This window comes from Arachis hypogaea, chromosome 11 (genome assembly GCF_003086295.3).
Source record: "Arachis hypogaea cultivar Tifrunner chromosome 11, arahy.Tifrunner.gnm2.J5K5, whole genome shotgun sequence".
NCBI lineage: Eukaryota > Viridiplantae > Streptophyta > Magnoliopsida > Fabales > Fabaceae > Arachis > Arachis hypogaea.
The window spans coordinates 140,771,572-140,792,693 of record NC_092046.1 but is presented as its reverse complement, the minus strand read 5'-3'; the positions used below and the strand labels follow the sequence as shown (position 1 = coordinate 140,792,693).

Below are 21,122 nucleotides of genomic sequence, written 5' to 3'. Positions count from 1 at the left end.
CTTCCTGTTAAAAGCGGTGAGCTGGTGAACTTTAACATTGCTACTACTTCCTAGAAATTGTCAAATGGAGAATTTTCTTACTTTTCCTGGTAGCATGAGAAGAGTGTTTAGGGCAAACCAAGGAGGTCATAATTTATTAGCAAAGTAAAGAATGTTGACTTTATCAGATGATGCTATTGTGTTTGAGGACCGCTAACGATTTGGAATGTCTATACTTAAATGTCAATGCCATATATTGAAGTTTGGTAAACATTGTTCAAACTATGCTCCCGGGTTTGAGAATTGTGAATAATTTCAAAATTTTAACTTAAATTTTAATGTTAAATATTGAAGTGAATTAAAAAAAAAATTCTAGGAGAGTTTGGGTGTAAATTTAACCATGGAAATGGGAGAATTTATTTGTGTGATGCTATTGAAACACTAGTTCTTATTAGAGCTATGGTTTTCAATGTTCTATGCTTTTTGGAATTTGAATATTTATTTTATATAAATAATTCCATCAATGGTGAATTATGGAAAGCCTAGTTTAGAATTTTTGGGTAATCGTTATTGAAAAAATTGTGCTGAATTTCAGGTGCTTATGCCAAGGTTCAGGGGGGGATGGCAGCTCCTACTGGTGCATCTTCAATGGTCAAACCTGTTTTATCAAGTTCAATGCAATATGGTAGTGTAAGTGCACTTGATGACATGGGAAGTTCATCTAGTTTTACTGATGAGCATAAAATGGCTCAGGTACTTCAAGTGCTGTCTACTCATATCTTGTTTCTGGATTTGTCTATAATCTCTGTTCTGTTTTCTTGCTATACTATCTAAGGAAATATTAGTTTAAACTAAATCTGTTGCTGTTATTCTCTTTGATTATGTGGCATGTATATGAGCCAACTTGATTGCTTGACTAGATAATGCTTTCGACAGATTGGCAGGCAAGGTAGTGGCATGGAGACAATGATGCTAAGACAAGAAGTTCCTTCCAGGGATATTGGGAAATCTGCTATTACTGTTGCGCGCTCTTTCGCACCATTTGAGGAACAGCAGTTAAAGCAACTTCGAGCTCAGTGCCTTGTTTATCTAGCATTTAGGTAGGCATAGTTCTGTTATCTCTTTTTGAATTTGATTAATTTGACTTAAATTATGTTGAGTTTTGTGAAACATTCTGCAGAAATCGTATGGTGCCAAAGAAACTTCATCTTGAAATTGCTCTTGGAACCACCTCTTCTAGAGAAGGTAACTTTTTATTTTTAATTTTATGTATTAAAGATCTCAGTGACTTACTACTAAGCAACATCATGGTAATACAGAATGGATCTTGCATAGATCTGATATACCACAAAGGAAAATCACAATCTTTTAATGAATCAGGTAACACGTCTGGGGTAACGACACAAGTTGGAGGTCTGAATAATTTAAGACAACCTGATACAACCCCTTCAGGGTCCTCTTCTGCTGCAAAAGTTCAGGAGGTGAACTCTTTGCCAAAGGGAACTGAGAGCCCAAGAACTATGGAGGACAAAGTTATGCCACATTCTGACATCCATATGCTTTCGGATGAATGGAAACATCTCTCAGCAACAAAAAGAGGAGAGGCTGATAGACGAATTCAAGAAAGAGCAGCTGCACAAGGTTCTTTAGATACTTTATCTCGGCAGCTGGAATCTTTAAGTACAACGGCTGCTGGTGTTGTTAATAGCCATTTGGATGATGATGTCAATAGAAATGTTCAGGTTGGAAGGTCTAACCAACCTCCTGTTGTAGGCCTGAATAGCTGGACTGGATTTGCTGGTCAGAACGAGGCTTCAAAAGGGCTTCCGAAGATCTCCACCGGATTGCCAATAGATAGAAGAGACATTATAGCCAGTCAGTTTCAAAGTATTAACAAATGCGGATCTGTGAATCACAATTCTGTTAATAACATGACTTCATATTCTTTAAAAGAGCATTGGAAACATGTTTCAGGGACTGACAGTGATCTTCATGGTAGCATGATGAAGGAAGGAAATGTGATTACCAAACATGTTTCTCCAGGTGAAAGCCATCTTACTAGAACAATGTTGCAACAAGTTCCTATTATGGTTTTATTTGTTATTTCAAGTGTTAATAATCATTGTTTTCTGTGGTCACTTGCAGACATGTTCAAGACACTTCCAGTTGATAATGCATCAAAACATGGCATTAATTTTGCTACAGAGCAAGAAGGGAATGAGAGACAGGCATCATCTAATTTACAATCTCCGAAATATTCAATGTCTGATAGGTGGATTATGGATCAGCAGAAAAGAGGCATCTAGTTGAGCGAAGTTTTGTTCAGAAACAGCAGAAAGCAAAGCAAAGAATGGCTACCAGTTTTCTCAAGTTAAAGGTTTGCTTTACTTTCAACGGCCTGTTTCGCTAATTTAGTGCTTAACATGTTCCCATGCACAATTTATTTATTTTGCGTTCCATCGTAAATTTATGTGGCTTGTAATGAATTTATTTTTGCACAAGTCTTATGCTCTTTTCTTCACTCCATGTGATGTAGGAAAATGTGAACTCATCTGAAGATATTTCTGCCAAAACAAAAAGTGTAATAGAGTTGAAAAAACTACAACTACTAGATCTCCAACGGCGTCTCCGCAGGTAATTGGTATGCTTTTATGAATATTTTTTATCATATTTTGTCTAAGTAAGTTTGACAGCAGGTACAATGTTTTGTGGGCAGTAATTTTCTCAATGATTTTTTCAAGCCAATTGCAATTGAATTAGAACATTTGAAGTCATTTAAGAAGCATAGGCATGGTAGGAGGGTCAAACAACTTGAAAAGTATGAGCAAAAAATGAAAGAAGAGCGTCAAAAACGAATTCGGGAAAGGCAGAAGGAGTTTTTTGGTGAGATAGAAGTTCACAAGTATGTTCCTTTTATCTCTTCTATTTTCATAATCAATTGTAGTTGATATCTATTAATTTGTGTTCCCCTGCTTGTTTCAAAAACTTCCTTTACTTGGATATTTAGGGAAAAACTTGATGATGTATTCAAAATCAAGAGGGAAAGGTGGAAGGGTTTCAATAGATATGTGAAGGAGTTCCATAAAAGAAAAGAACGTACGCATCGTGAGAAGATTGATAGAATCCAACGGGAAAAGATTAATTTGTTGAAAATAAATGATGTGGAGGGTTATTTGAGAATGGTGAAGGTAGGTCTATTTTTTTAGTATTTGGCTTCTTTAAAGGTTCACAGGTTTGTAAAGTGCAGAAGTTAGGAGTTATTGAGTTAAGCACCTTGGATCATTTAGTGGGTCCCAAATACATGGAGGATGTTGATCCAATGGTGTGTCTAACCTGTCACTTCTGCACTTTACCAACTTGTGCACAGACGTCAAATCCTTCTTTTTTTAAAATAAATAAATAAATAAATATACATAGTTATATTGCTGAGGTCAAAGTTTGCATGCCCTAAATAATGAAATCTATTTAATGTTTATAATAGGATGCAAAATCAGATCGCGTAAAGCAACTTCTTAAAGAGACTGAGAAATATCTTCAAAAGCTTGGGTCTAAGCTACAGGAAGCAAAGTCTGCAGCAGGACGCTTTGGGCAAGATGATGAGGCAGGAAGTTACAGTTTCCCTGAGAATGGTCATACTAATTCAGAAAATGAGGATCTGAGTGACCAGGCAAAGGCAAGTAGTCTTCCCTCAGCTATTCCCCCACCCCAATGAAAAAAAATGGTTTCTTTCATTGTAATATTAAATATTACATTTCACTCATCTATTCCAATTTTGTTTTACAGCATTATATGGAAAGTAATGAGAAGTATTATATGATGGCTCACAGGTATTAGTTCTGTTTGTTTGTGCTTGTCTAGAGAAGGTCATGATCTACCATAGGTTTATGAAAAGTTGCACGTTGTTTGAGGCTGGGGAGTTTCAACAATTTATGTGTGATCCTGAAAATTTTTAAGTGTTTATTGTCTATTTATTCAATTAATCATCCATAGATATACTTTTTGAAGTTTCTACTATGTTGAGTAATGGGTAGTATCCCTGCTCCATTCTAAGTGAAATTTATGTTCTGCAGCATAAAGGAGAGCATTGCAGAGCAGCCATCTTGTTTACAGGGCGGAAAATTGAGGGAGTATGTTAAATTCTTCCCCTTCTACTGCATGCAATTCAGTTTTATAAGTTTGTGTCTTTTAGGCTGAATCTTGATTGTTTTTGTTGAGTGCTAGTGTTATTGTATACTTTTGTGTTGTCTTTGATCTTGTACGGGGTTTTGCTTTTTCTTTTTTTTTTTTTACCAAAGATATGAGACTCGAACCCGCAACCTCTTAATTGAGTATGGGGAGACTATGCCATTTGAGCTATTACTCATTGGCGGGGTTGTGCTTTTTCACACATTATTATTATTATTATTATTATTATTATTATTATTATTATTATTATTATTATTATCACTTTTCTTGATTAATATTGTTTGACATTTAAGCATTGAGTTTGATGTTATGTGACTGCAATTTGTATAATTTTGCATTGTCTTTGATCTTGTCTGGGATTGTATGTTTCCTTGCAGTAATATTATTATTATTTGCTGACAAGCAAGTTTTATGGGATATGATAGATGTTTGGTATTTATTTGGTGTAAAGCTCATGATTTGTATAGAAGGCTTTCTGTTTATTGAGAGACTGGAAAGCTATGCTTTATAGATAAATATTTTGTTTTGTTTTGCTTTTGTATCTTGTATTATCCTTTTCTTCGTCTTAATGAAATTCTTTTTTTTAATCCAAAAATATTTATTATTATTAATTAATTAATTAATATTGCTTGACAGTCAAGCAGTGAGTTTGATGTTCTTTGTGATTGCAATTATGTCTTTAGATATCAAATGAATGGCTTGAGGTGGTTGGTTTCATTGTACAACAATCATTTAAATGGAATCCTTGCTGATGAAATGGGACTGGGTAAAACGGTCCAGGTAACCAGTTCTTTTAGCTAAGAAACTTAATATCCTTGGCTGGGTTTCTATTTTTTTAATTTAATTCCTTGTTAGGTTTTTGCATTGCCCAATAGCTGTTTTCTCATGGAACTTGTTTAGCATCTTTGATGATTGTTGGGTGTGCCCTGCAACCCTAGACCAATTTCTTTTGACTAGGTTTTGGGGTTTGGTAGTAGAAAAGAGGCAAAATTTTTGGGGGCAATTTTCAGTTTTCTTCACTGTTTGGACTATTTGGTTAGACCGTAATGCACACACCTTCACTGATAAGCATGTTTTACGGGATGGAATCAGACGCCTAGCATCTTGTTGGTGTAAAGCTCATGATCTTTATAGGGGACTTTACCTCTTAAAGATGTGATAATGGAAAAGCTATGCTTTATAGATAAAATTTTGGTTTTGTGATTTTGCTTCTTTACTGGGGATCCCTTGTCCTCATCTTAAAGAAATTATTTTTTTTTATCAAAAAAAAAAAAAAAAAAATCCTTGGTAGGTTTTTCTTCTTGTTAGTTTGTCATTTACTATCTTCATCACTCTGAATACTTTGTTTTTCTGTTATGTGTTAAGATTATGGATCATGCACTAGTATGTTGGAAGAGCTTGTGTATATACTATATAAAATCTTAATACCCTTGTATTTTATAGGTTATTTCTCTAATTTGCTACCTGATGGAAACAAAAAATGATAGAGGGCCATTCCTTGTTGTCGTTCCCTCTTCAGTTCTACCTGGTTGGGACTCTGAAATTAGTTTCTGGGCTCCTGTTATTCATAAAATTGTCTATGCTGGTCCACCAGAGGAGAGGCGTCGGTTATTCAAGTAATGGATTTCAATGATCAAATCTACTCTATTTATTTTATTTCTTATACCTTGATGAATGCTCCTTAGCAGTGCTTTCATGTTTCAGGGAAAGGATTGTTCATCAGAAATTTAATGTTCTGTTGACTACATATGAATATTTGATGAACAAGCATGATAGACCCAAGCTCAGTAAAATACATTGGCACTATGTAATAATCGATGAAGGCCACCGAATAAAGAATGCGTCATGCAAGTTAAATGCTGAGTTGAAACATTATCAAAGCTCTCACAGATTGCTTTTAACTGGAACACCATTGCAGGTTCTTCCCATCCCACCCTCTCTCTCTCTCTCTCACACACTCTCTCTCTCTCTCTCTCTCTCTCTCTTATACACACCCGCATGCATGCACTCACTCTTGAATTTTGAATATTGTTGTAATATTATTACTTTGTTTTATTTGCAGAACAATCTCGAAGAACTCTGGGCATTACTTAATTTTTTACTACCAAACATATTCAATTCATCAGAGGACTTCTCTCAATGGTTTAACAAGCCATTTGAGAGTAATGGGGATAACTCACCTGATGAAGTAAGTTTTGGATAATTTCTGTTTTGATATATTAAGTGAAGTTTGTTTTTCACCTTTTGACACTGCTTATTTTTGTATACTTTCAACCCTTGATGTCACTGATTTTTGCATAATTATTGTGTAGGCTTTACTGTCTGAAGAGGAGAATCTCTTGATCATAAATCGTCTTCATCAAGTTCTAAGGCCATTTGTCCTCCGGAGGCTGAAACATAAGGTTAATAATATCTGACTCTATGCTTATTAAGCTTGGTTTAGTTTCTGCTCTTCGTTGAGTTTTCTTTATACTATCACCATGCTTGATTCTTATGATTAAACTTCCATAGCTAATGATTCTTGTTTCAACTTGTGTAGTCACATTCGTTCCTAATAGTAATCTGTGAATGAAATATATGAGTAAACTACCATTTTGGTTCTTAAAAGATTTAGTTTGTGACAAAATGGTCTGTGAAAGAAAGAAATGATATCTTAACCCGTCAAAAGAAAATGTACCAAAAATAAGAGATATACTGTAAAGATGGCTCTAGAGATTAGTTTTTGATGTTATTTTTTGCAAACATGTTCATAAAAATAAAATCTTTTGGTCCTTCAAATTTGGTGATTTTGTGCTAAGTGGATTTATTTTGGTGATATTGTTTGTAAATCCTTTTTTTTATTTATTCCAATGGCAAAAAATTCAAAAAATAAAAAAAGGGTTTTGAGATCAAATTTTGTCTGTGTTTTTGGTATGCACCTTCTACATAATTATCCAAATGTTCATAGAAATGATTGGATCAAATACACGAGTCATTTGCCACTTTGTGAAAAAATAATAGTATATTTCGTCAAACTGAGATAATCTTTTGGGGGCTGAGATTTCATTTATTTCTATCGGAGGACTTTTGTCAAAAATTGAATCTTTTAGGGGCCAAAATGATGTTTTATAATAAATATATATACCTCTTCATGCATATATTAATAATTGTTTTATAATTTTGGGTTTACTTTAGGCCTTAGTTTCTTTGCATGTTATCATTCATAAACATTCCGAGAAGGTCTAGCAGTATAAGAACTACGGCACATTACTTACCAGATATGTGACAATCAGCAGTCTATGCTGCTTGTACATTGTGTGGAATAAGGAGTTAAGTATCATAAAGTAAAGTTTTCCAAACTGTACAAGACATCTAGCAATATAAGAGTTACAGCTCTTTATTACCAAAGATATGTTACAATCTGCAGTCAGATGCTGCTCATACATTCTTGAACTGGAACGTGGAATAATAAAGCAAACTTTTCCACACTGCATTTATTTTTTGAGATATGCTAGTGTTATGATGAATTTCTGGTGGAATATCGAATTTATGTTCAGTATCAGTGGATGTTATGTACCCAAATAGTAGAGGAGGAGTGGGAATAGAAATTTCCAAGCCAGTAGGAAGCCAATTTCTCCTCTGCCCTTGCACTACACTAGAAGGAAGAGAGTGGAGGGTAGAATAGGAAAGACTGGGGAAGAGAATATTCATGTAACTGATTTGCTACATGGCACTGTTAGTGGGGAAAACGTGAAAATGGGTCGGGAGGGATGTTTTAACGGATTTTGATGATTGGATGAGGAGAGTATAAGTAGTAGCAAAATAGAGAGAGAGAGAGAGAGAGGTAGACTTTTGGAAAAGGAATTCAGATTAGGCTAGGAGAGAGGCTGGCTCTCCAATCCTCTGCCATTTCTACCTTACTGTTCTATTGTATTTTCTGCACTTTCTTAGTTCACTAATACTACCTCGGGTGAATTCATCTTGATTTTCACTTCCTATTTCCCTTCAATTCTGTTTCTCTGTGTGAATTAATTCATCTCAGGTACCAGTTGTTACAGTGGGATTTGGTTGCTTGATATATATGTAAAATATGTTATCTGTTATTCAAGTCATATGCTGCATTTGTTTTGGTAATGATGACTTCATAATGTGATCCTTTGAAACTGCAATCTAACATGTGTGTTACTAGTGTGGGCTTTGGAAGTCACTGTCATTTGTTAATGTTCCTCCACTTTTCAATTTATTGTAGGTTGAAAATGAACTGCCTGAAAAGATCGAGAGACTTATAAGATGTGAGGCTTCTGCTTATCAGAAACTTTTGATGAAAAGGGTGGAAGAAAATCTAGGTTCTATTGGCACTACAAAGGTATCATCTCTATTACAATATGTTGTGTTGGAAGTTTTGTTTTTACACTCTTCAGTAGTGGAGTGAGGCCAACCTCTTCTTTTCATTTTAAATAGCATGCTATACACATGTTTAGTTACTCAGGTGGTCTAATTGAAATTCTCAATTGTTAGGCTCGATCAGTACACAACTCTGTTATGGAGCTTCGTAATATTTGCAATCATCCATATCTCAGCCAGCTTCATGCAGAAGAGGTATATACTTATTTTATTTGGTTCTTATCTATATCAATATATTTTGGGCTACTTGAATCACGACCTAACCTCATCTAACGTAGAAAATGGATCTTATAGGATTTGAATTGTAAACAAAATGATATTTCTATTTTTATTTATTTATTTACTTGAAAAAATTGAAACATTAAGATTAAGAATGCTAGTGCAAAACTGGGCAGAAAATTGTTCTGGTAACATTCATAACATATATATTTTAAAAATGGGTTTCTTTCAACCGTTTGAAATAATTTACTTAGTTTATTTGACTACATTAGCAAGATATCATGTTCTGGGAGGATGTCTGACTTCTGCCTTCTGTAGGTGGATAACTTCATACCTAAGCATTATTTGCCACCGATTATTAGACTTTGTGGGAAGCTTGAGATGCTGGATCGTTTGTTACCTAAATTGAAAGCAACAGATCATCGGGTATGGAATATTGTGTAGTAATATTGCTGGACACTGATTTTCCCCCCTCTTTCATGTATGTACTGTATTGTGTTATGAGTTGTGATAACTGTGGAAAGATGTATAAGAAACTTATTTACCATCTTTATGTTGATTCATGGCTATTTCTGAGAAGTAGATGTCTATTTGCAATATTAGATGCTGGAATCTAATTTCCATCATTGTCAATGTTCTCTCAGGTTCTTTTCTTTTCAACAATGACCAGGCTTCTGGATGTTATGGAGGAATACTTAAGCTTAAAACAGTATCGATACCTCCGGTTGGATGGGCATACAACAGGAAGTGATCGTGGTGCCTTAATTGACTTATTTAACCGAGCTGATTCTCCATATTTTATTTTCTTACTCAGGTATGTTGCACTTCTGTAAATTTGAGCACTATTTTTTGTTTTAACATTTTACCTTTATGGGAACTCATATTATTAAAAGTGCATTTTAATCTGATTTTGGAGATTATTGATTTGCATGGGAAGCAAAAAATGTTTATTCTTCAATCCACTGTTCATGTGTTGTTGGTTGTTAGTCTGATCCTACTAGCATATTGCTGTTCACCTATTGGGTCTGCTTTTTGATGGAAGACCTCTTACTGCAGTCATATAACTGGGTCCAAGTCATGCGGCATCTTTCTGTTGCTGACGACTCATGATTTCAATTGAATTCAGCTTGAAAATATTTTGCAATGTTGTAATTTATTTTAGGTTGTTGGTTTTTAGCATGCTTAGTTCCTCCTCTTCGCACATATTTGTTCAATTGGTTTTGGTTATAATCTTAAGGACATTACAAACGAGGCCCGAGTATTGTTGAGTCCTTGATTAGATCATTACTTATCTATAATAATGCTGTCTTTGATTTATGTGACAAGTATTCGAGCTGGTGGTGTTGGAGTGAATCTTCAAGCTGCTGATACGGTGATCCTATTCGACACTGACTGGAACCCACAGGCAATGGAAATTCTTCATATGATTTTCTATGTGACGTTGCCATTTTTGCTGACTATTTCTGATATTTCTTTGTTAGGAATATTTTAGGTTGATCTGCAAGCACAGGCAAGAGCTCATAGAATTGGTCAAAAGAGGGATGTTCTCGTTCTTCGGTTTGAGACAGTTAGTACCTTCCCCCTTTTGACTTACTGTTTAGCGTTGCGAGGGCAATAGTTCATATGATTGTTTTTAAACTTTAAACTCATTATGGGCGTCGTGGTGTATGCATCATTTAATCTTTTGCGAGTAGGAGAGCTGAACTCAGTTTGATTGGTACTGCTTTGTACACAATTGTTTGTTTGTTTGCCGTTGAATAAGGGTTTGGTTCTCCAGAAAATTTACTTGTTATTACTTATGCTCTATGAAATCATGTGGAGTTACCCATTTTGTGGTTATGACTGGTATTATATGAGTTGTTTACCTTGCCAAAGGTGTTTTAGCCTTTCCTCTCTCTCTACCTGCTTAATTGGCTAATTGCTTGATAATTGTTGGTAGTAGTGTTTGATGCATAGATGTGGTGGTATGTTTTTCATAGTAGCTAAAGTTTCTTCCTCTGCTTACTATGCATCAAGGTTCAAACTGTTGAAGAACAAGTTAGAGCTTCAGCTGAGCACAAACTTGGTGTTGCTAACCAGAGTATAACTGCTGGCTTTTTTGACAATGATACAAGGTAGGAAAAGACATAGTACATGTTATAAGTGAATATTCCATTACTGTGTTTTGAGTTAGCTCTGGATTTCTTTTCCCTTTTGTTTGTTGTAGTGCTGAAGATCGAAGGGAATACTTGGAATCGCTTCTCCGCGAGTGTAAGAAAGAGGAAGCTGCACCTGTTCTGGATGATGATGCGTTAAATGATATCTTGGCCCGCAGGTCTTAACTTTTCAGTTTTTCGCAATCTATGCATCTATGATGGCTTGATACATCTCCCTGTGTTTCTTATGAGTAACAGTTGTGGCCTTGTTGACCACACTATTTTTACTTTTACCTATCTTCATAGTTGACATTTTTTTAAAAATGACAACTTAGTGGGTGTAGTTTGAGTGTTATTTCTTTGTTAAAAAAAATTATGGGAAGAAATCGTACCAATAAAGGATAAGATATCCTATACAAAAGGAGCAGCTAATGCCTAAAAGGATAAACTTTGATATCAGCTAGAAAAGCATCTTATGCAGACTCTGAGCCGAGCACCAAAGGGAAACTTAAAAAAGAATTTTATTCCCAAATTGGTGGCTATTATGCTATACTGGACATCCTGTTTAAATGTCTATGCAACTCTTCACTATCTTCAGACATGTTATTTCTGTACTATAGTCATTTCAGTATTCTAACTTATCTGTGTTTGCTGCTTTTAATCATGTGTTACTTTCTATACTAGCCTGTATCCCTTTAACTAGCTTGTGTCTGCTGTGCTGGTCTATTTTAGTTCTAGGATTGTTGTGCTGTCAATTCTGTGATTATGCTAGAGCTCTTGTTTTGACATGAAAGTAACTTCAGAACTTCTTTGTAATTCAGCTTTTTAAACCGCAGTTGTTCTTCTTTCCGCCAAATAATTTTTCAAAGGCTGAAGGGAAGAAAAGGTGTTTGACTAAAATGTTGTCTTTGTTGGCAGTGAGGCGGAGTTAGACGTGTTTGAAGCTGTTGACAAAAAAAGGAAGGACGATGAACTGGTATAATACTGATTACTTTCTTGGGTTTTCCCTGCTAAAATACTGCCTTTTTTTTGGCTGTTCGTTTCATGGGGATTTGATCGGAACTCTGAAAAATAAACTGCAGGCTGCATGGAAAAAATTAGTGGTTGGGCAGGCAACTGGTGGTTCTGATCTTATTCCACCCCTTCCCTCTCGTCTTGTTACTGATGAAGACCTGAAACAGTTCTTTGAAGTAATGAAGATATCTGATGTTTCCAAGGGTGAGGTAGAATCTAATGGAGTAAAGAGAAAGAGTGGAAATGCTGGGGGTCTTGATATTCAACATTATGGCAGGGGAAAGCGTGCAAGAGAGGTTTGTTTATATTTCGCATTATGTTAGGTTGTGTGAACAGTTGTATTTCTTACCTAGTTCAGATACTACACTCTACATTATCGTGAACTATATACTGTTCAGTATCCCATCTAATTGCTTATTGCCGTGTACACATGATAGGAACGTTCTTATAAAGAGCAGTGGACAGAGGAGGAGTTTGAGAAGATGTGTCAAGTTGAATCTCCAAGTTCACTCAAAGTAAAGGAAGTGGCTGGGATAAGTTCTCCAGCAAATGTTGCCAGCTCTGTTGTTACTACTTCTAACACACAACCTACAGCGACAGTTTCAGCAGCCCCAATACCAATGTTGCCATCTGTGGAGAGCTTGCCTGTCCAGCAAATCAAAGAAGTAACTCCACCAGCCAAACGTGGTCGTGGAAGGCCAAAAAGAATAGCTTCAGATAAGCCACCAGCTGTAGTAGTACCTCAGGCTACTTTTACAACCATTGAAATAGAGAAGCAGTTACCGAAAAGAACTGAGCTTGAACAAATAACGTCTTCAGTTCCTCATTCTGTTGCTCATTCTGCTGAAGTTGGAGCTGTGATGCAGTCTGATACAATAGTTGCTCATAATGCACAGCCTGTCATTCCTATGCCTGCTGTTCCACCAAATTCTCAGCCAGTCGCTGCTGCTGTTTCTGTACAGTTGCAAGCAAGAGGCCAAGGGAGGAAACCACATGGTGCTGAAGGGACTAGACATAGGGGAAAGAAGCAGGCCATGGTTTCTCCTCCTATCACTGGTGGTCCTGATTTGAAGATAAGTGAGCAATTCCAAAATCAACACGTGAGTCCACCTTCAGATAAAGTTATCTCCCCGAGTGATGCTGCCAGCAATATTGATGCAGCACACCATCCAACTACCATCTTGGCTGCTGCTAATTTAAATAGTGGAAATAATCATTTGGGTGCTGAAATTGTTCTGAATGCTAAGCAACCACCTCCTTTGCGCACCTTGGTTGAAACTGGCGAAACTCATCCCTCTGTACAGATGGAGCAAGGCAAGGGGAAAAATTGGAAGTCACAAACTGGAGCAGGAGCTCCCAGGCGTAGGGGGAAGAAACAGGCAACAATATCACCACCAATTCCAAATGTTCCAGATCACCAGGATTCAAATCCAAATCCAAATCTGCAAATTTCGTCGAGCAGCATATCAGGTGGCAAAGCCACTGAACAAAAAGGCTTGCTAGATAAAAATATTAAAGATTCAAAGTGTGTTATCCTAGATCAACTGTCTCAGAGCCTTGGTGAGCAGGATTTAAAGCCAAGGGAGCAGTCAGATGATTCATCCAAGCAGACAGTGCTTCTGTCTTCTAGTGAACATGGTACAACAAAATCACCAGGTAAATTTTATTGAACTGTGATATTGTAGTTCTAACTTATTAAAATTTACATTAACCGAAGAATTTCTTTTTGCAGGTTCAGACTTAGAGAAGGTTAATCCAGATGTTTGTGATTCTTCTGTGGAGAAGGTTAAATCTTCTGAAATTAACTCATCCAAGATTGAAGTCTCAGAGAATTCAGGGAGTGGAGTTTTACTTACCACAACACCTACCATGGTGATCGAGGATCAACATTTGGGGGACAGAACTCATCAAGTTGCTGATACTTTAGATCCTCTGACTGCAAAGGCTGTTCCCAGTACCCCATTAAGCACTGTTCAAGCTTCTGATTCTACACATTCTCCCTCACTCAAATCTATGCCAGCCAAAAGACAACCCCGTAAAGCTCAAAATAGAGTGGAAGCACCTCGGCGTAGTGGGAGAAAATCAGCTTTGATGTTGCCTGCTGTTCCTGTAGCTCCATCTGATCAGGATCTCAATTTGATTCATGATGCTCAGAATTCATCTAGGGATTCATTGGTTGGTAAAGCTGCCAATGCTACTCAAGCTCAAGCTTTAGAGATTCTTTTGCCCAGTGGAGTACCTGTCCATGATTCGAAAAGAAAAGAGAGAGCAACCAATTCTACCGCAAGTAAGCAGCAGAAAGTTGCATCAACAAGGATTGACAGTGCAGCTGTATCCTCAGATAAGATTACTGCTTTTGGCCGAAATCAAAATGTTAATGACTTTGCTCGGGTGATGAGGGAAGTTTTCTCTGGAACTTGTTTGCCAAAACCTAAAGCACAGGATTCTGTTGGGAGTGAAGATAAGAGTACAACTTTTGTACATGTAACGACTAAAGCTGCAATTGCCTCTAATAACCAGAGCTTGGAAGATAAAGCATGTTGTGAAATACCTACAACTGGAGCTGCATGTTCTACTTCAGATGTTTCAGTGCATCTTCGTGAAAAACATTCAGAGGTATCAAATGTGCAGGATCTGGAGTGTGGAGCAAGTTTAGATATGCCAACTACTGGAGTAATGAACCTGATGCAAGGCACTCTACCTAATGGGGATGAGCAGATCTCTGCTAGTACATGTGATAACAAGATAACTACTGTTGAAAACAAACGTTATTTCAGTCCGCCTGAAACCAGTGGCTGTGATGATGTTAAAGCAAAAGATGAACAAGCACAAGTTTATGTTCAAAACTTAAGTATTCAGAGTAAAATGGAGGTTCCTGATGCGATTCCAGTTATTACTTCGCCGAAGACTGGTTCTTCTGAGAAACTTCCTACTGGTGATGGCCTTGTTGATTCTGGCATAGGAGATTTCACCCATCAGTTAAGTATATCAAAAATTTCTCCTAATGGTAAACTTCATTTGGTAATTGATCATAATCTTGGTGACCAATCCAAGCCTTCTATAGAGAAGCCATCTTCATCCCTTAATATTTGTGGCACAGGACATGAAACAGCTGCAATGAAACCAGAACATTCTAGCACTAGTACTGAATCTACTCAGGCTAATACCTACAGTCAGGGTGTTTCACCCACAGAAGGACCTCCTGGTTTTACGGAGCACACTTTGGATACAAAATTGGATCCTACAGAAATATCCCAAAAGCCTTCACCTCTTGATTGTGAACATGCTGAAATTTTGGGTGATCAGCAACAAGAGACCCCATCTAGTCCTGCAATTGCCCCTCTCTCAATGGAAATGGTAGTTTCTAGTGTTCCTAGAGATTCTGAAAATTTTGGAAGTGAAAGAAAGTCTTCTTTACATGCTTCTGTCGAAGTCTCTTGCGATGATGGGACTGGTGGGGATGAAGTTTCTGCATCAGCTGACCATGATAAAAATAGTATTCCAAAACCTCCAAAATTTAGCTTGGATCCAGCTTCTGCTTCTGTGTCTGAAATGGCATGTTGTGTTAGCCCCAAAGTTGATAAAGCTGAACAGTATCAAGATGCATTAAAATCTTCGGATTTGCGTGAGGCTTCGTTGCTTGAGAGCTGTCCTGAATCACTCTGCAAGGGAAAAAGGGATGAAGGGAACTCGATATGCAAAGAAGTTTCTTTTGCAGTTAAACAACATATCAGCTCTGTTCCCCAGGAAAATATGGTACCTTCTCCTGTTGGCAGTTCGAAGGATGATTTATCTCAGATTCACTCCATGATTGATGCATCAAATAATGACAGTATTAAGCATCTAGTGGAAGAAAAACCAGCGTGTCAATCTGACACTGATAAAGTATTGTTGCAACGACCTTCGAGCTCGGAAGATGAAGTGAACAATTTAGCGGGTGTTTCTGGGGTGAGCAGCCTTGTAGAGGCAACTGTATCTGAAACTGCAGTTCTGCCCTGTTCAACCTTGGTGAACAAGCAAAATGGAAACTCATCTGCAACATCTCTAGTTTGGAGTTCAGAATCTTTTGACGAGTCAATGGAAAAGGGTGTGGCTGGTAACTCTGGAATCCAGGAGGAAGCAGATGTTAATATGGTAGAAACCGATGTTCCATTGGAATCTGAGGATTTACATGTGAAGGGTGTAAAGGGTGATGTTCTGCGAGACACTGTAGATTTGTCCACCTGCTTGATGACAAAGGAAAGTAACATAGAAGGCTCATCTGCAAGAGGACTTTCTGTCAGTTCATCATCATCTGATGAATTTAACGATGCTAAAGTTGAGCTTGGTGATAAAGATGTCTCTCAGGCTGGTGGATCTCTCACTACATCTGGAGATAATATATCAAAGATTAAGGAAGAAGGGATCAATTGTTCATCTGATAAAGATGGCTCACAAGGGCAATCAGTTTCTCCAAGGATACCTGTGTGCTCTGATGATTCATGTGAAAAATTGGATGTTCCTCAAGTTGACCCAAAAAGAACTATCTCTGGTACTGTCCTGGCTTGCTTGTCTCAAGTAAAAGAAGAAAAAGTAGGTGTACCATGTGATACTGAATTAGTTGCAAGGTCTACACCAGAGTGTGATATGGAAGGATCCAAGGCAGATCAGAGTAATACAGTGTTGCAAGTGAATCAGTCGCCTTCAAAGTCCCCCGAGACTGTTGATCAATCTGTGGAGGGTGAGCTGCCATTGGTAAATGGGGAAAGTGCAGTAGCTGAGAGTAGTGACCAAATTGATGCTTGTCAGGTTTCTCAGGAAGATTCAGAAAAGCTTACTTCTCAAAACATGGTTGTACCATCATCTTGCTCACTAATGGAGCAAGACAACGTTGATGTGTCATCTGACAAGGGTCCTCTCTGTAGTCCACTAGCATTGGGTGAACCAAGAGATCCTTTGATTCTAGAGGAGAGTCATAGGGATGGCACCAATGTATGTTGTTTTCCACATATATGGCTATTAGTACATCTGGCTATAGTTCTCCTGCCAATTATGTATTGATCTCATTTATGCAGGGTTCTGAAGCAAATCCATCACCCCAACAGGAACAAGAATATCCTGAAGCTGAGATCGGTGATCACAGGACAACTGATTTTGATGGGGTTGATCCAGAACTGTTGTCCAAAAACATGGAATTGCCTTCTTCCTTAGGAATGGAGCAAGATAAAGTCGATGTATTATCATACCCACTAGCTACCACAGAACCAAAGGATTGTTTGACTCAAGAGGATTGTGATGATGGTAATGAGGTATGGTGTTTCCTACCTACTAGCATGCTGATATAGTTATTAACTTATTATCCTTTCATACAATCATTTCTTCTGGGACCGATTGGAAATGCATCAATTCTGCAGGCATCAAATCCTTCTGTAGCTCAAATTGACTATCAAGTGGAGGCATCTGATGATGTTGCTGGGGATGGGGATAATGTGGAAAGGCTTCCATTAAAGAACATCAATATCCCTTCAGAGTCCTCAATGATCAAGGAAATGAAGGTTGATGGTTCGTTTGTTAAGGTCTCACTCTGCAGTCTGCCTGCACCAGGGGATCCAAAAGTTTGTTTGACTGGGGGGAGGAGCTGTAGCGAAGTCATTGAGGTAAGCCTTTTTTACCAATATTATTATTATTATATACTAGATTAAGACCCGTTCGATATGCGGAGAGTTAAATTAATTATACTATATAGTATAGACTTAAAATGCTATATTGTTTAGGGATAGACTGGATAATATGTAAATTAATGTTAAACTTGAAAGCTAATTTGTAAAAATATTTTACAGTGCATTCATTTGGCAATTTATATATGATTCAATATAACTATTCAACAAAAAAGAAATACAAAGGAAAATATAGAGTTTTAATGTAGATAATAATTGTATTTAACTATTACTTTTTAATCCAATTGAGTATTTATATGTATTAAATTAATTGATTAAGTTTAAAATTTTGTTTAGTGGCATATGAAAATTCATTTAAATTTTGTAACGGTTGATGATAAATGACATATTAATACTATATAGAAATCTAATTATTTTTTTATATTGCAAAAATGCAAAATTGCCATGTTTGCAAAATTGCTGAAGTGACAAAAATACAAAAAAGCAATATAGCATAAGTTCATTCTACTATACGTTGGTATCAACCTTTATATGATATAAATAGATAGATAGATATTATAGTGATTCTCCCCCGTAACCCCATGGAATTATTTCTGCAGGTTCCCACCACTAAAGAAATAATGGTGCAGGAGTCCTTTGATTCTGGAGCTGAGATGGATAATCAAAGCGAGTCACAGGTTGGTTCCCCCTTTAGACCCAAACTTCTGTCTTGGTTTTACAGGTCAGTGGGTTGATTTTATGTTTAATGTAATCAATTAGCTATGTATTCTTCTATTCATAATATTCAAGCGGACTGGGTTTACACATACTCGTTTTTAGTATCCTGCTTTGCCAAAAATATTTACCACTGTTTCTGTTCTGATGATGCTTTATGTTTAGAATCAGTACATTATAGAAATTGGGTCAGAATTTTGTACACATCCAGCATTTATGGTCTGATTTCCATAAGGGAAAAAAAATACGTATTTGATCTGTTGTTTCCATTAACGTCTGGTTTGTGATTCTGTCTGTGCATCCCAGGTTGATGGGATACCAGTAGATGATGAAGCCAGATGTTTGGCTGTGTCTGTCACTACAGCAGAGGGAAAAAATGAGGTGGAGGTCTTGCCTGATGAGGGTCCACAAAGAATCTTCAAAGTGCAGGATAATGTGTCAAGAGAGTTGACTGATGAGGATGAGGCAGACAAGAGTCAAGTCCCAGTTTCCTCAGCATCAGTTGTGAATGTGGAAGATTTAGTTGATGGCACAGGAAGAATGCAGGTGACGGAAGAATCTGAAGCTGTTGTAAGTGATGATGGAATGGATGCTACTCCTGGTTGCTCAGCAGTGCAAGAAACAGCATCAATTGATGGGGTTTGCACTTCAGCAGCGTTGAGTGAACATGTAGAGAGCTTGTCTAAGAAAGCTTTTGTTGTCCCCCCTATTGTGAATCCTGACATCAAAGAATCTGAAGCTGGTGTAATTAACCAGGGAAATAAAATTGTACAAGACAATGAATTGAAAGACGTCGAACATGTGGAGAGCTTTTCTGAGAAGGATATAGTTGCTAAATCTTCCCCAAATCTTGATGCCAAAGAATCTGGATATGCTATTAATAACCTGGAAACTCAAGCTGGGCAAGATGATGCATTGGAAGACACGGAAAGTGTGGAGAGCTTTTCGGAGAAGGATGTAGTTGGCATCTCTTCTACAAACTGTGATGCCAAAGAATCTGAAGCTTCTGTTACGAACCAAGGAAATGATATCGTGCAAGATGATAAACTGAAAGACAGAGAATCTGAAGCTCCTGTTACAAATCAAGGAAGTGATATCGTTCACAATGACAAATTGAAAGATGCCAAACACGTGGAGAGCTTGCCGGATGAGGAGGATTCATTTGGCAACTTGCCAGCAAATCTTGACAGTAAAGATTTTGAAGGTGCTGTTACAAACCAGGGAGATCAAATAATGCAAGATGACAGGTTAAAAGATGTCAGACCTACGGAGACCACGCCTGAGAAGGATTTAGTTGGCAACAATCCAGCAAATCTACACATTAAAGAATTTGAAGGTGCTGTTACCAGTCAGGGAGATCAAATTGCGTACAATGATGAATTGAGAGACGTTGAACATGTGGAGAGCTTGTTGGATAAGGACTCAGTTGGCAACTCTTCGGCAATTCTCAACATTAAACAACCCGAAGATACTTTTACAAAGCAGCGAGATGAAATCATGCAAGACGTCAACCACGGGGAGAGCTTTCCAGAGAAGGATTTAGTTGGCAATTCTACAGCAACTATAGACCCTAAAGAATCTGAAGGTGCTGTTACAAACCAGGGAGATCAAATTATGCAAGACGACAAATCGAAAGAAGTCTCAGAGAAGTTGTTAGTTGGCAACTCTACCGCAAATATTGATCCTAAAGAATCAGGTGCTGTTACAAATCAGGGGGATCAACTTATGCAAGGTGAGGAGTCAAAAGACATCCTACGTGTGGAGAGCTTGCCGGAGAAGGATATAGTAGGCAGTTCTCCAGCAGCTAAACAATCTGAAGCTGATGTTACTGAAGCCATGCATGAAGATGCCTTGAAACACTTGGAGACTCCGCCTTCTCCGAAAACAGAGGAAAGAATTGCTGAGAGCTCCTGTGAGAAGGATACCACTACCTGCTCAGAAACACAGCAGGAATCAAAAGTGGGTGAAACTGAGGATGGAAGCAACATTGTTCAAAACACTTGACACTCAAAACGAAAAGGCACCTGAGAACGACTCGGTTGAGAATTCAGTCGTAGAAGCTGATGATACCAATGCTATGAAATGAAATCGGTCACTGTATATATTAATATAATATATCATCATATGTAGGTATTTTGTGTACATATATGTTGTGATCCAATACCTGTCCAAGGCTAATTAATCATAGTTATTATTATAGCCTCTCAAACTGTTAATTAAATCCAAAACGGTATTACTACACTTTTTTTTGGTGCCTTGTATTACTACACATTTGAATAGAGATGTCTCGGTCTAGGTTTCGTGTTTCATAGTGTTTTTCCACTGAGGAGCATCAGCAATTAGAATGCATATCAATAAAGGGGTGGGCAAAAAAAAAATCCACATTTTGGATTTTAAACCAAATTCAAAGCAAACTATTTAAAAAAAACCAATTTTAAATAAAAAAAATCCAAACCAAATTGGATCTATTTTATAATTTGGTTTTTAAATCCAAATTAAAAAATAAGCCCTAATCTAAGACTGAATCGTGAATCCAGTCCACAATCCAGTTCACACAGAACCGTGTCCATGTCGGTCTTCTCTCCTCGGCTCTTCGATCTTGGTCTCCGTCGCAGCCGGCACCGGAGCAGGCAACTGGCACTGGCACTGTGTTGGCTCTTCCATCTAGTGTTCACCTGCAGTTTGATCATCGTCTGCTTGTCCAAAATCTTACTGCTCTGGTAATAATTTGTCATTGGATTTGGTTATTTGCTTGCGTTCAAGAACTATGCTTTCGAAATTACTCTCAGTTTCATGCTTGTTTAGGTCGTTAGGTGTTATGAACTGATGCTTCTAA

The 21,122-nt window shown here is 37.4% G+C and overlaps 1 protein-coding gene across 2 annotated transcripts; it reads left to right on the top strand.

The window, feature by feature from the left end:
- Positions 1 to 2,184: 2,184 nt before the first annotated feature.
- Positions 2,185 to 20,527, top strand: LOC112723034 (uncharacterized). 2 transcript variants are annotated; one of them, XM_029290302.2, is made up of 28 exons: positions 2,185 to 2,356; positions 2,516 to 2,613; positions 2,696 to 2,881; positions 2,987 to 3,167; positions 3,461 to 3,652; positions 3,763 to 3,806; positions 4,050 to 4,106; positions 4,848 to 4,944; positions 5,608 to 5,780; positions 5,869 to 6,082; positions 6,227 to 6,352; positions 6,477 to 6,566; positions 8,393 to 8,509; positions 8,662 to 8,742; positions 9,085 to 9,192; positions 9,411 to 9,580; positions 10,093 to 10,171; positions 10,259 to 10,333; positions 10,783 to 10,880; positions 10,973 to 11,080; positions 11,820 to 11,877; positions 11,984 to 12,211; positions 12,353 to 13,571; positions 13,648 to 16,886; positions 16,970 to 17,203; positions 17,309 to 17,551; positions 18,172 to 18,293; positions 18,593 to 20,527. In XM_029290302.2, the coding sequence occupies exons 1-28, from the start codon at positions 2,330 to 2,332 to the stop codon at positions 18,609 to 18,611; spliced, it is 7,683 nt and encodes a 2,560-aa protein (XP_029146135.1). In that variant the 5' UTR covers positions 2,185 to 2,329; the 3' UTR covers positions 18,612 to 20,527. The 2 variants fall into 2 exon arrangements, with proteins under 2 accessions (XP_029146135.1, XP_029146133.1); XM_029290300.2 differs by having other exon boundaries at positions 2,190 to 2,356; positions 18,172 to 18,249.
- The last annotated feature ends 595 nt before the right edge of the window (positions 20,528 to 21,122 follow it).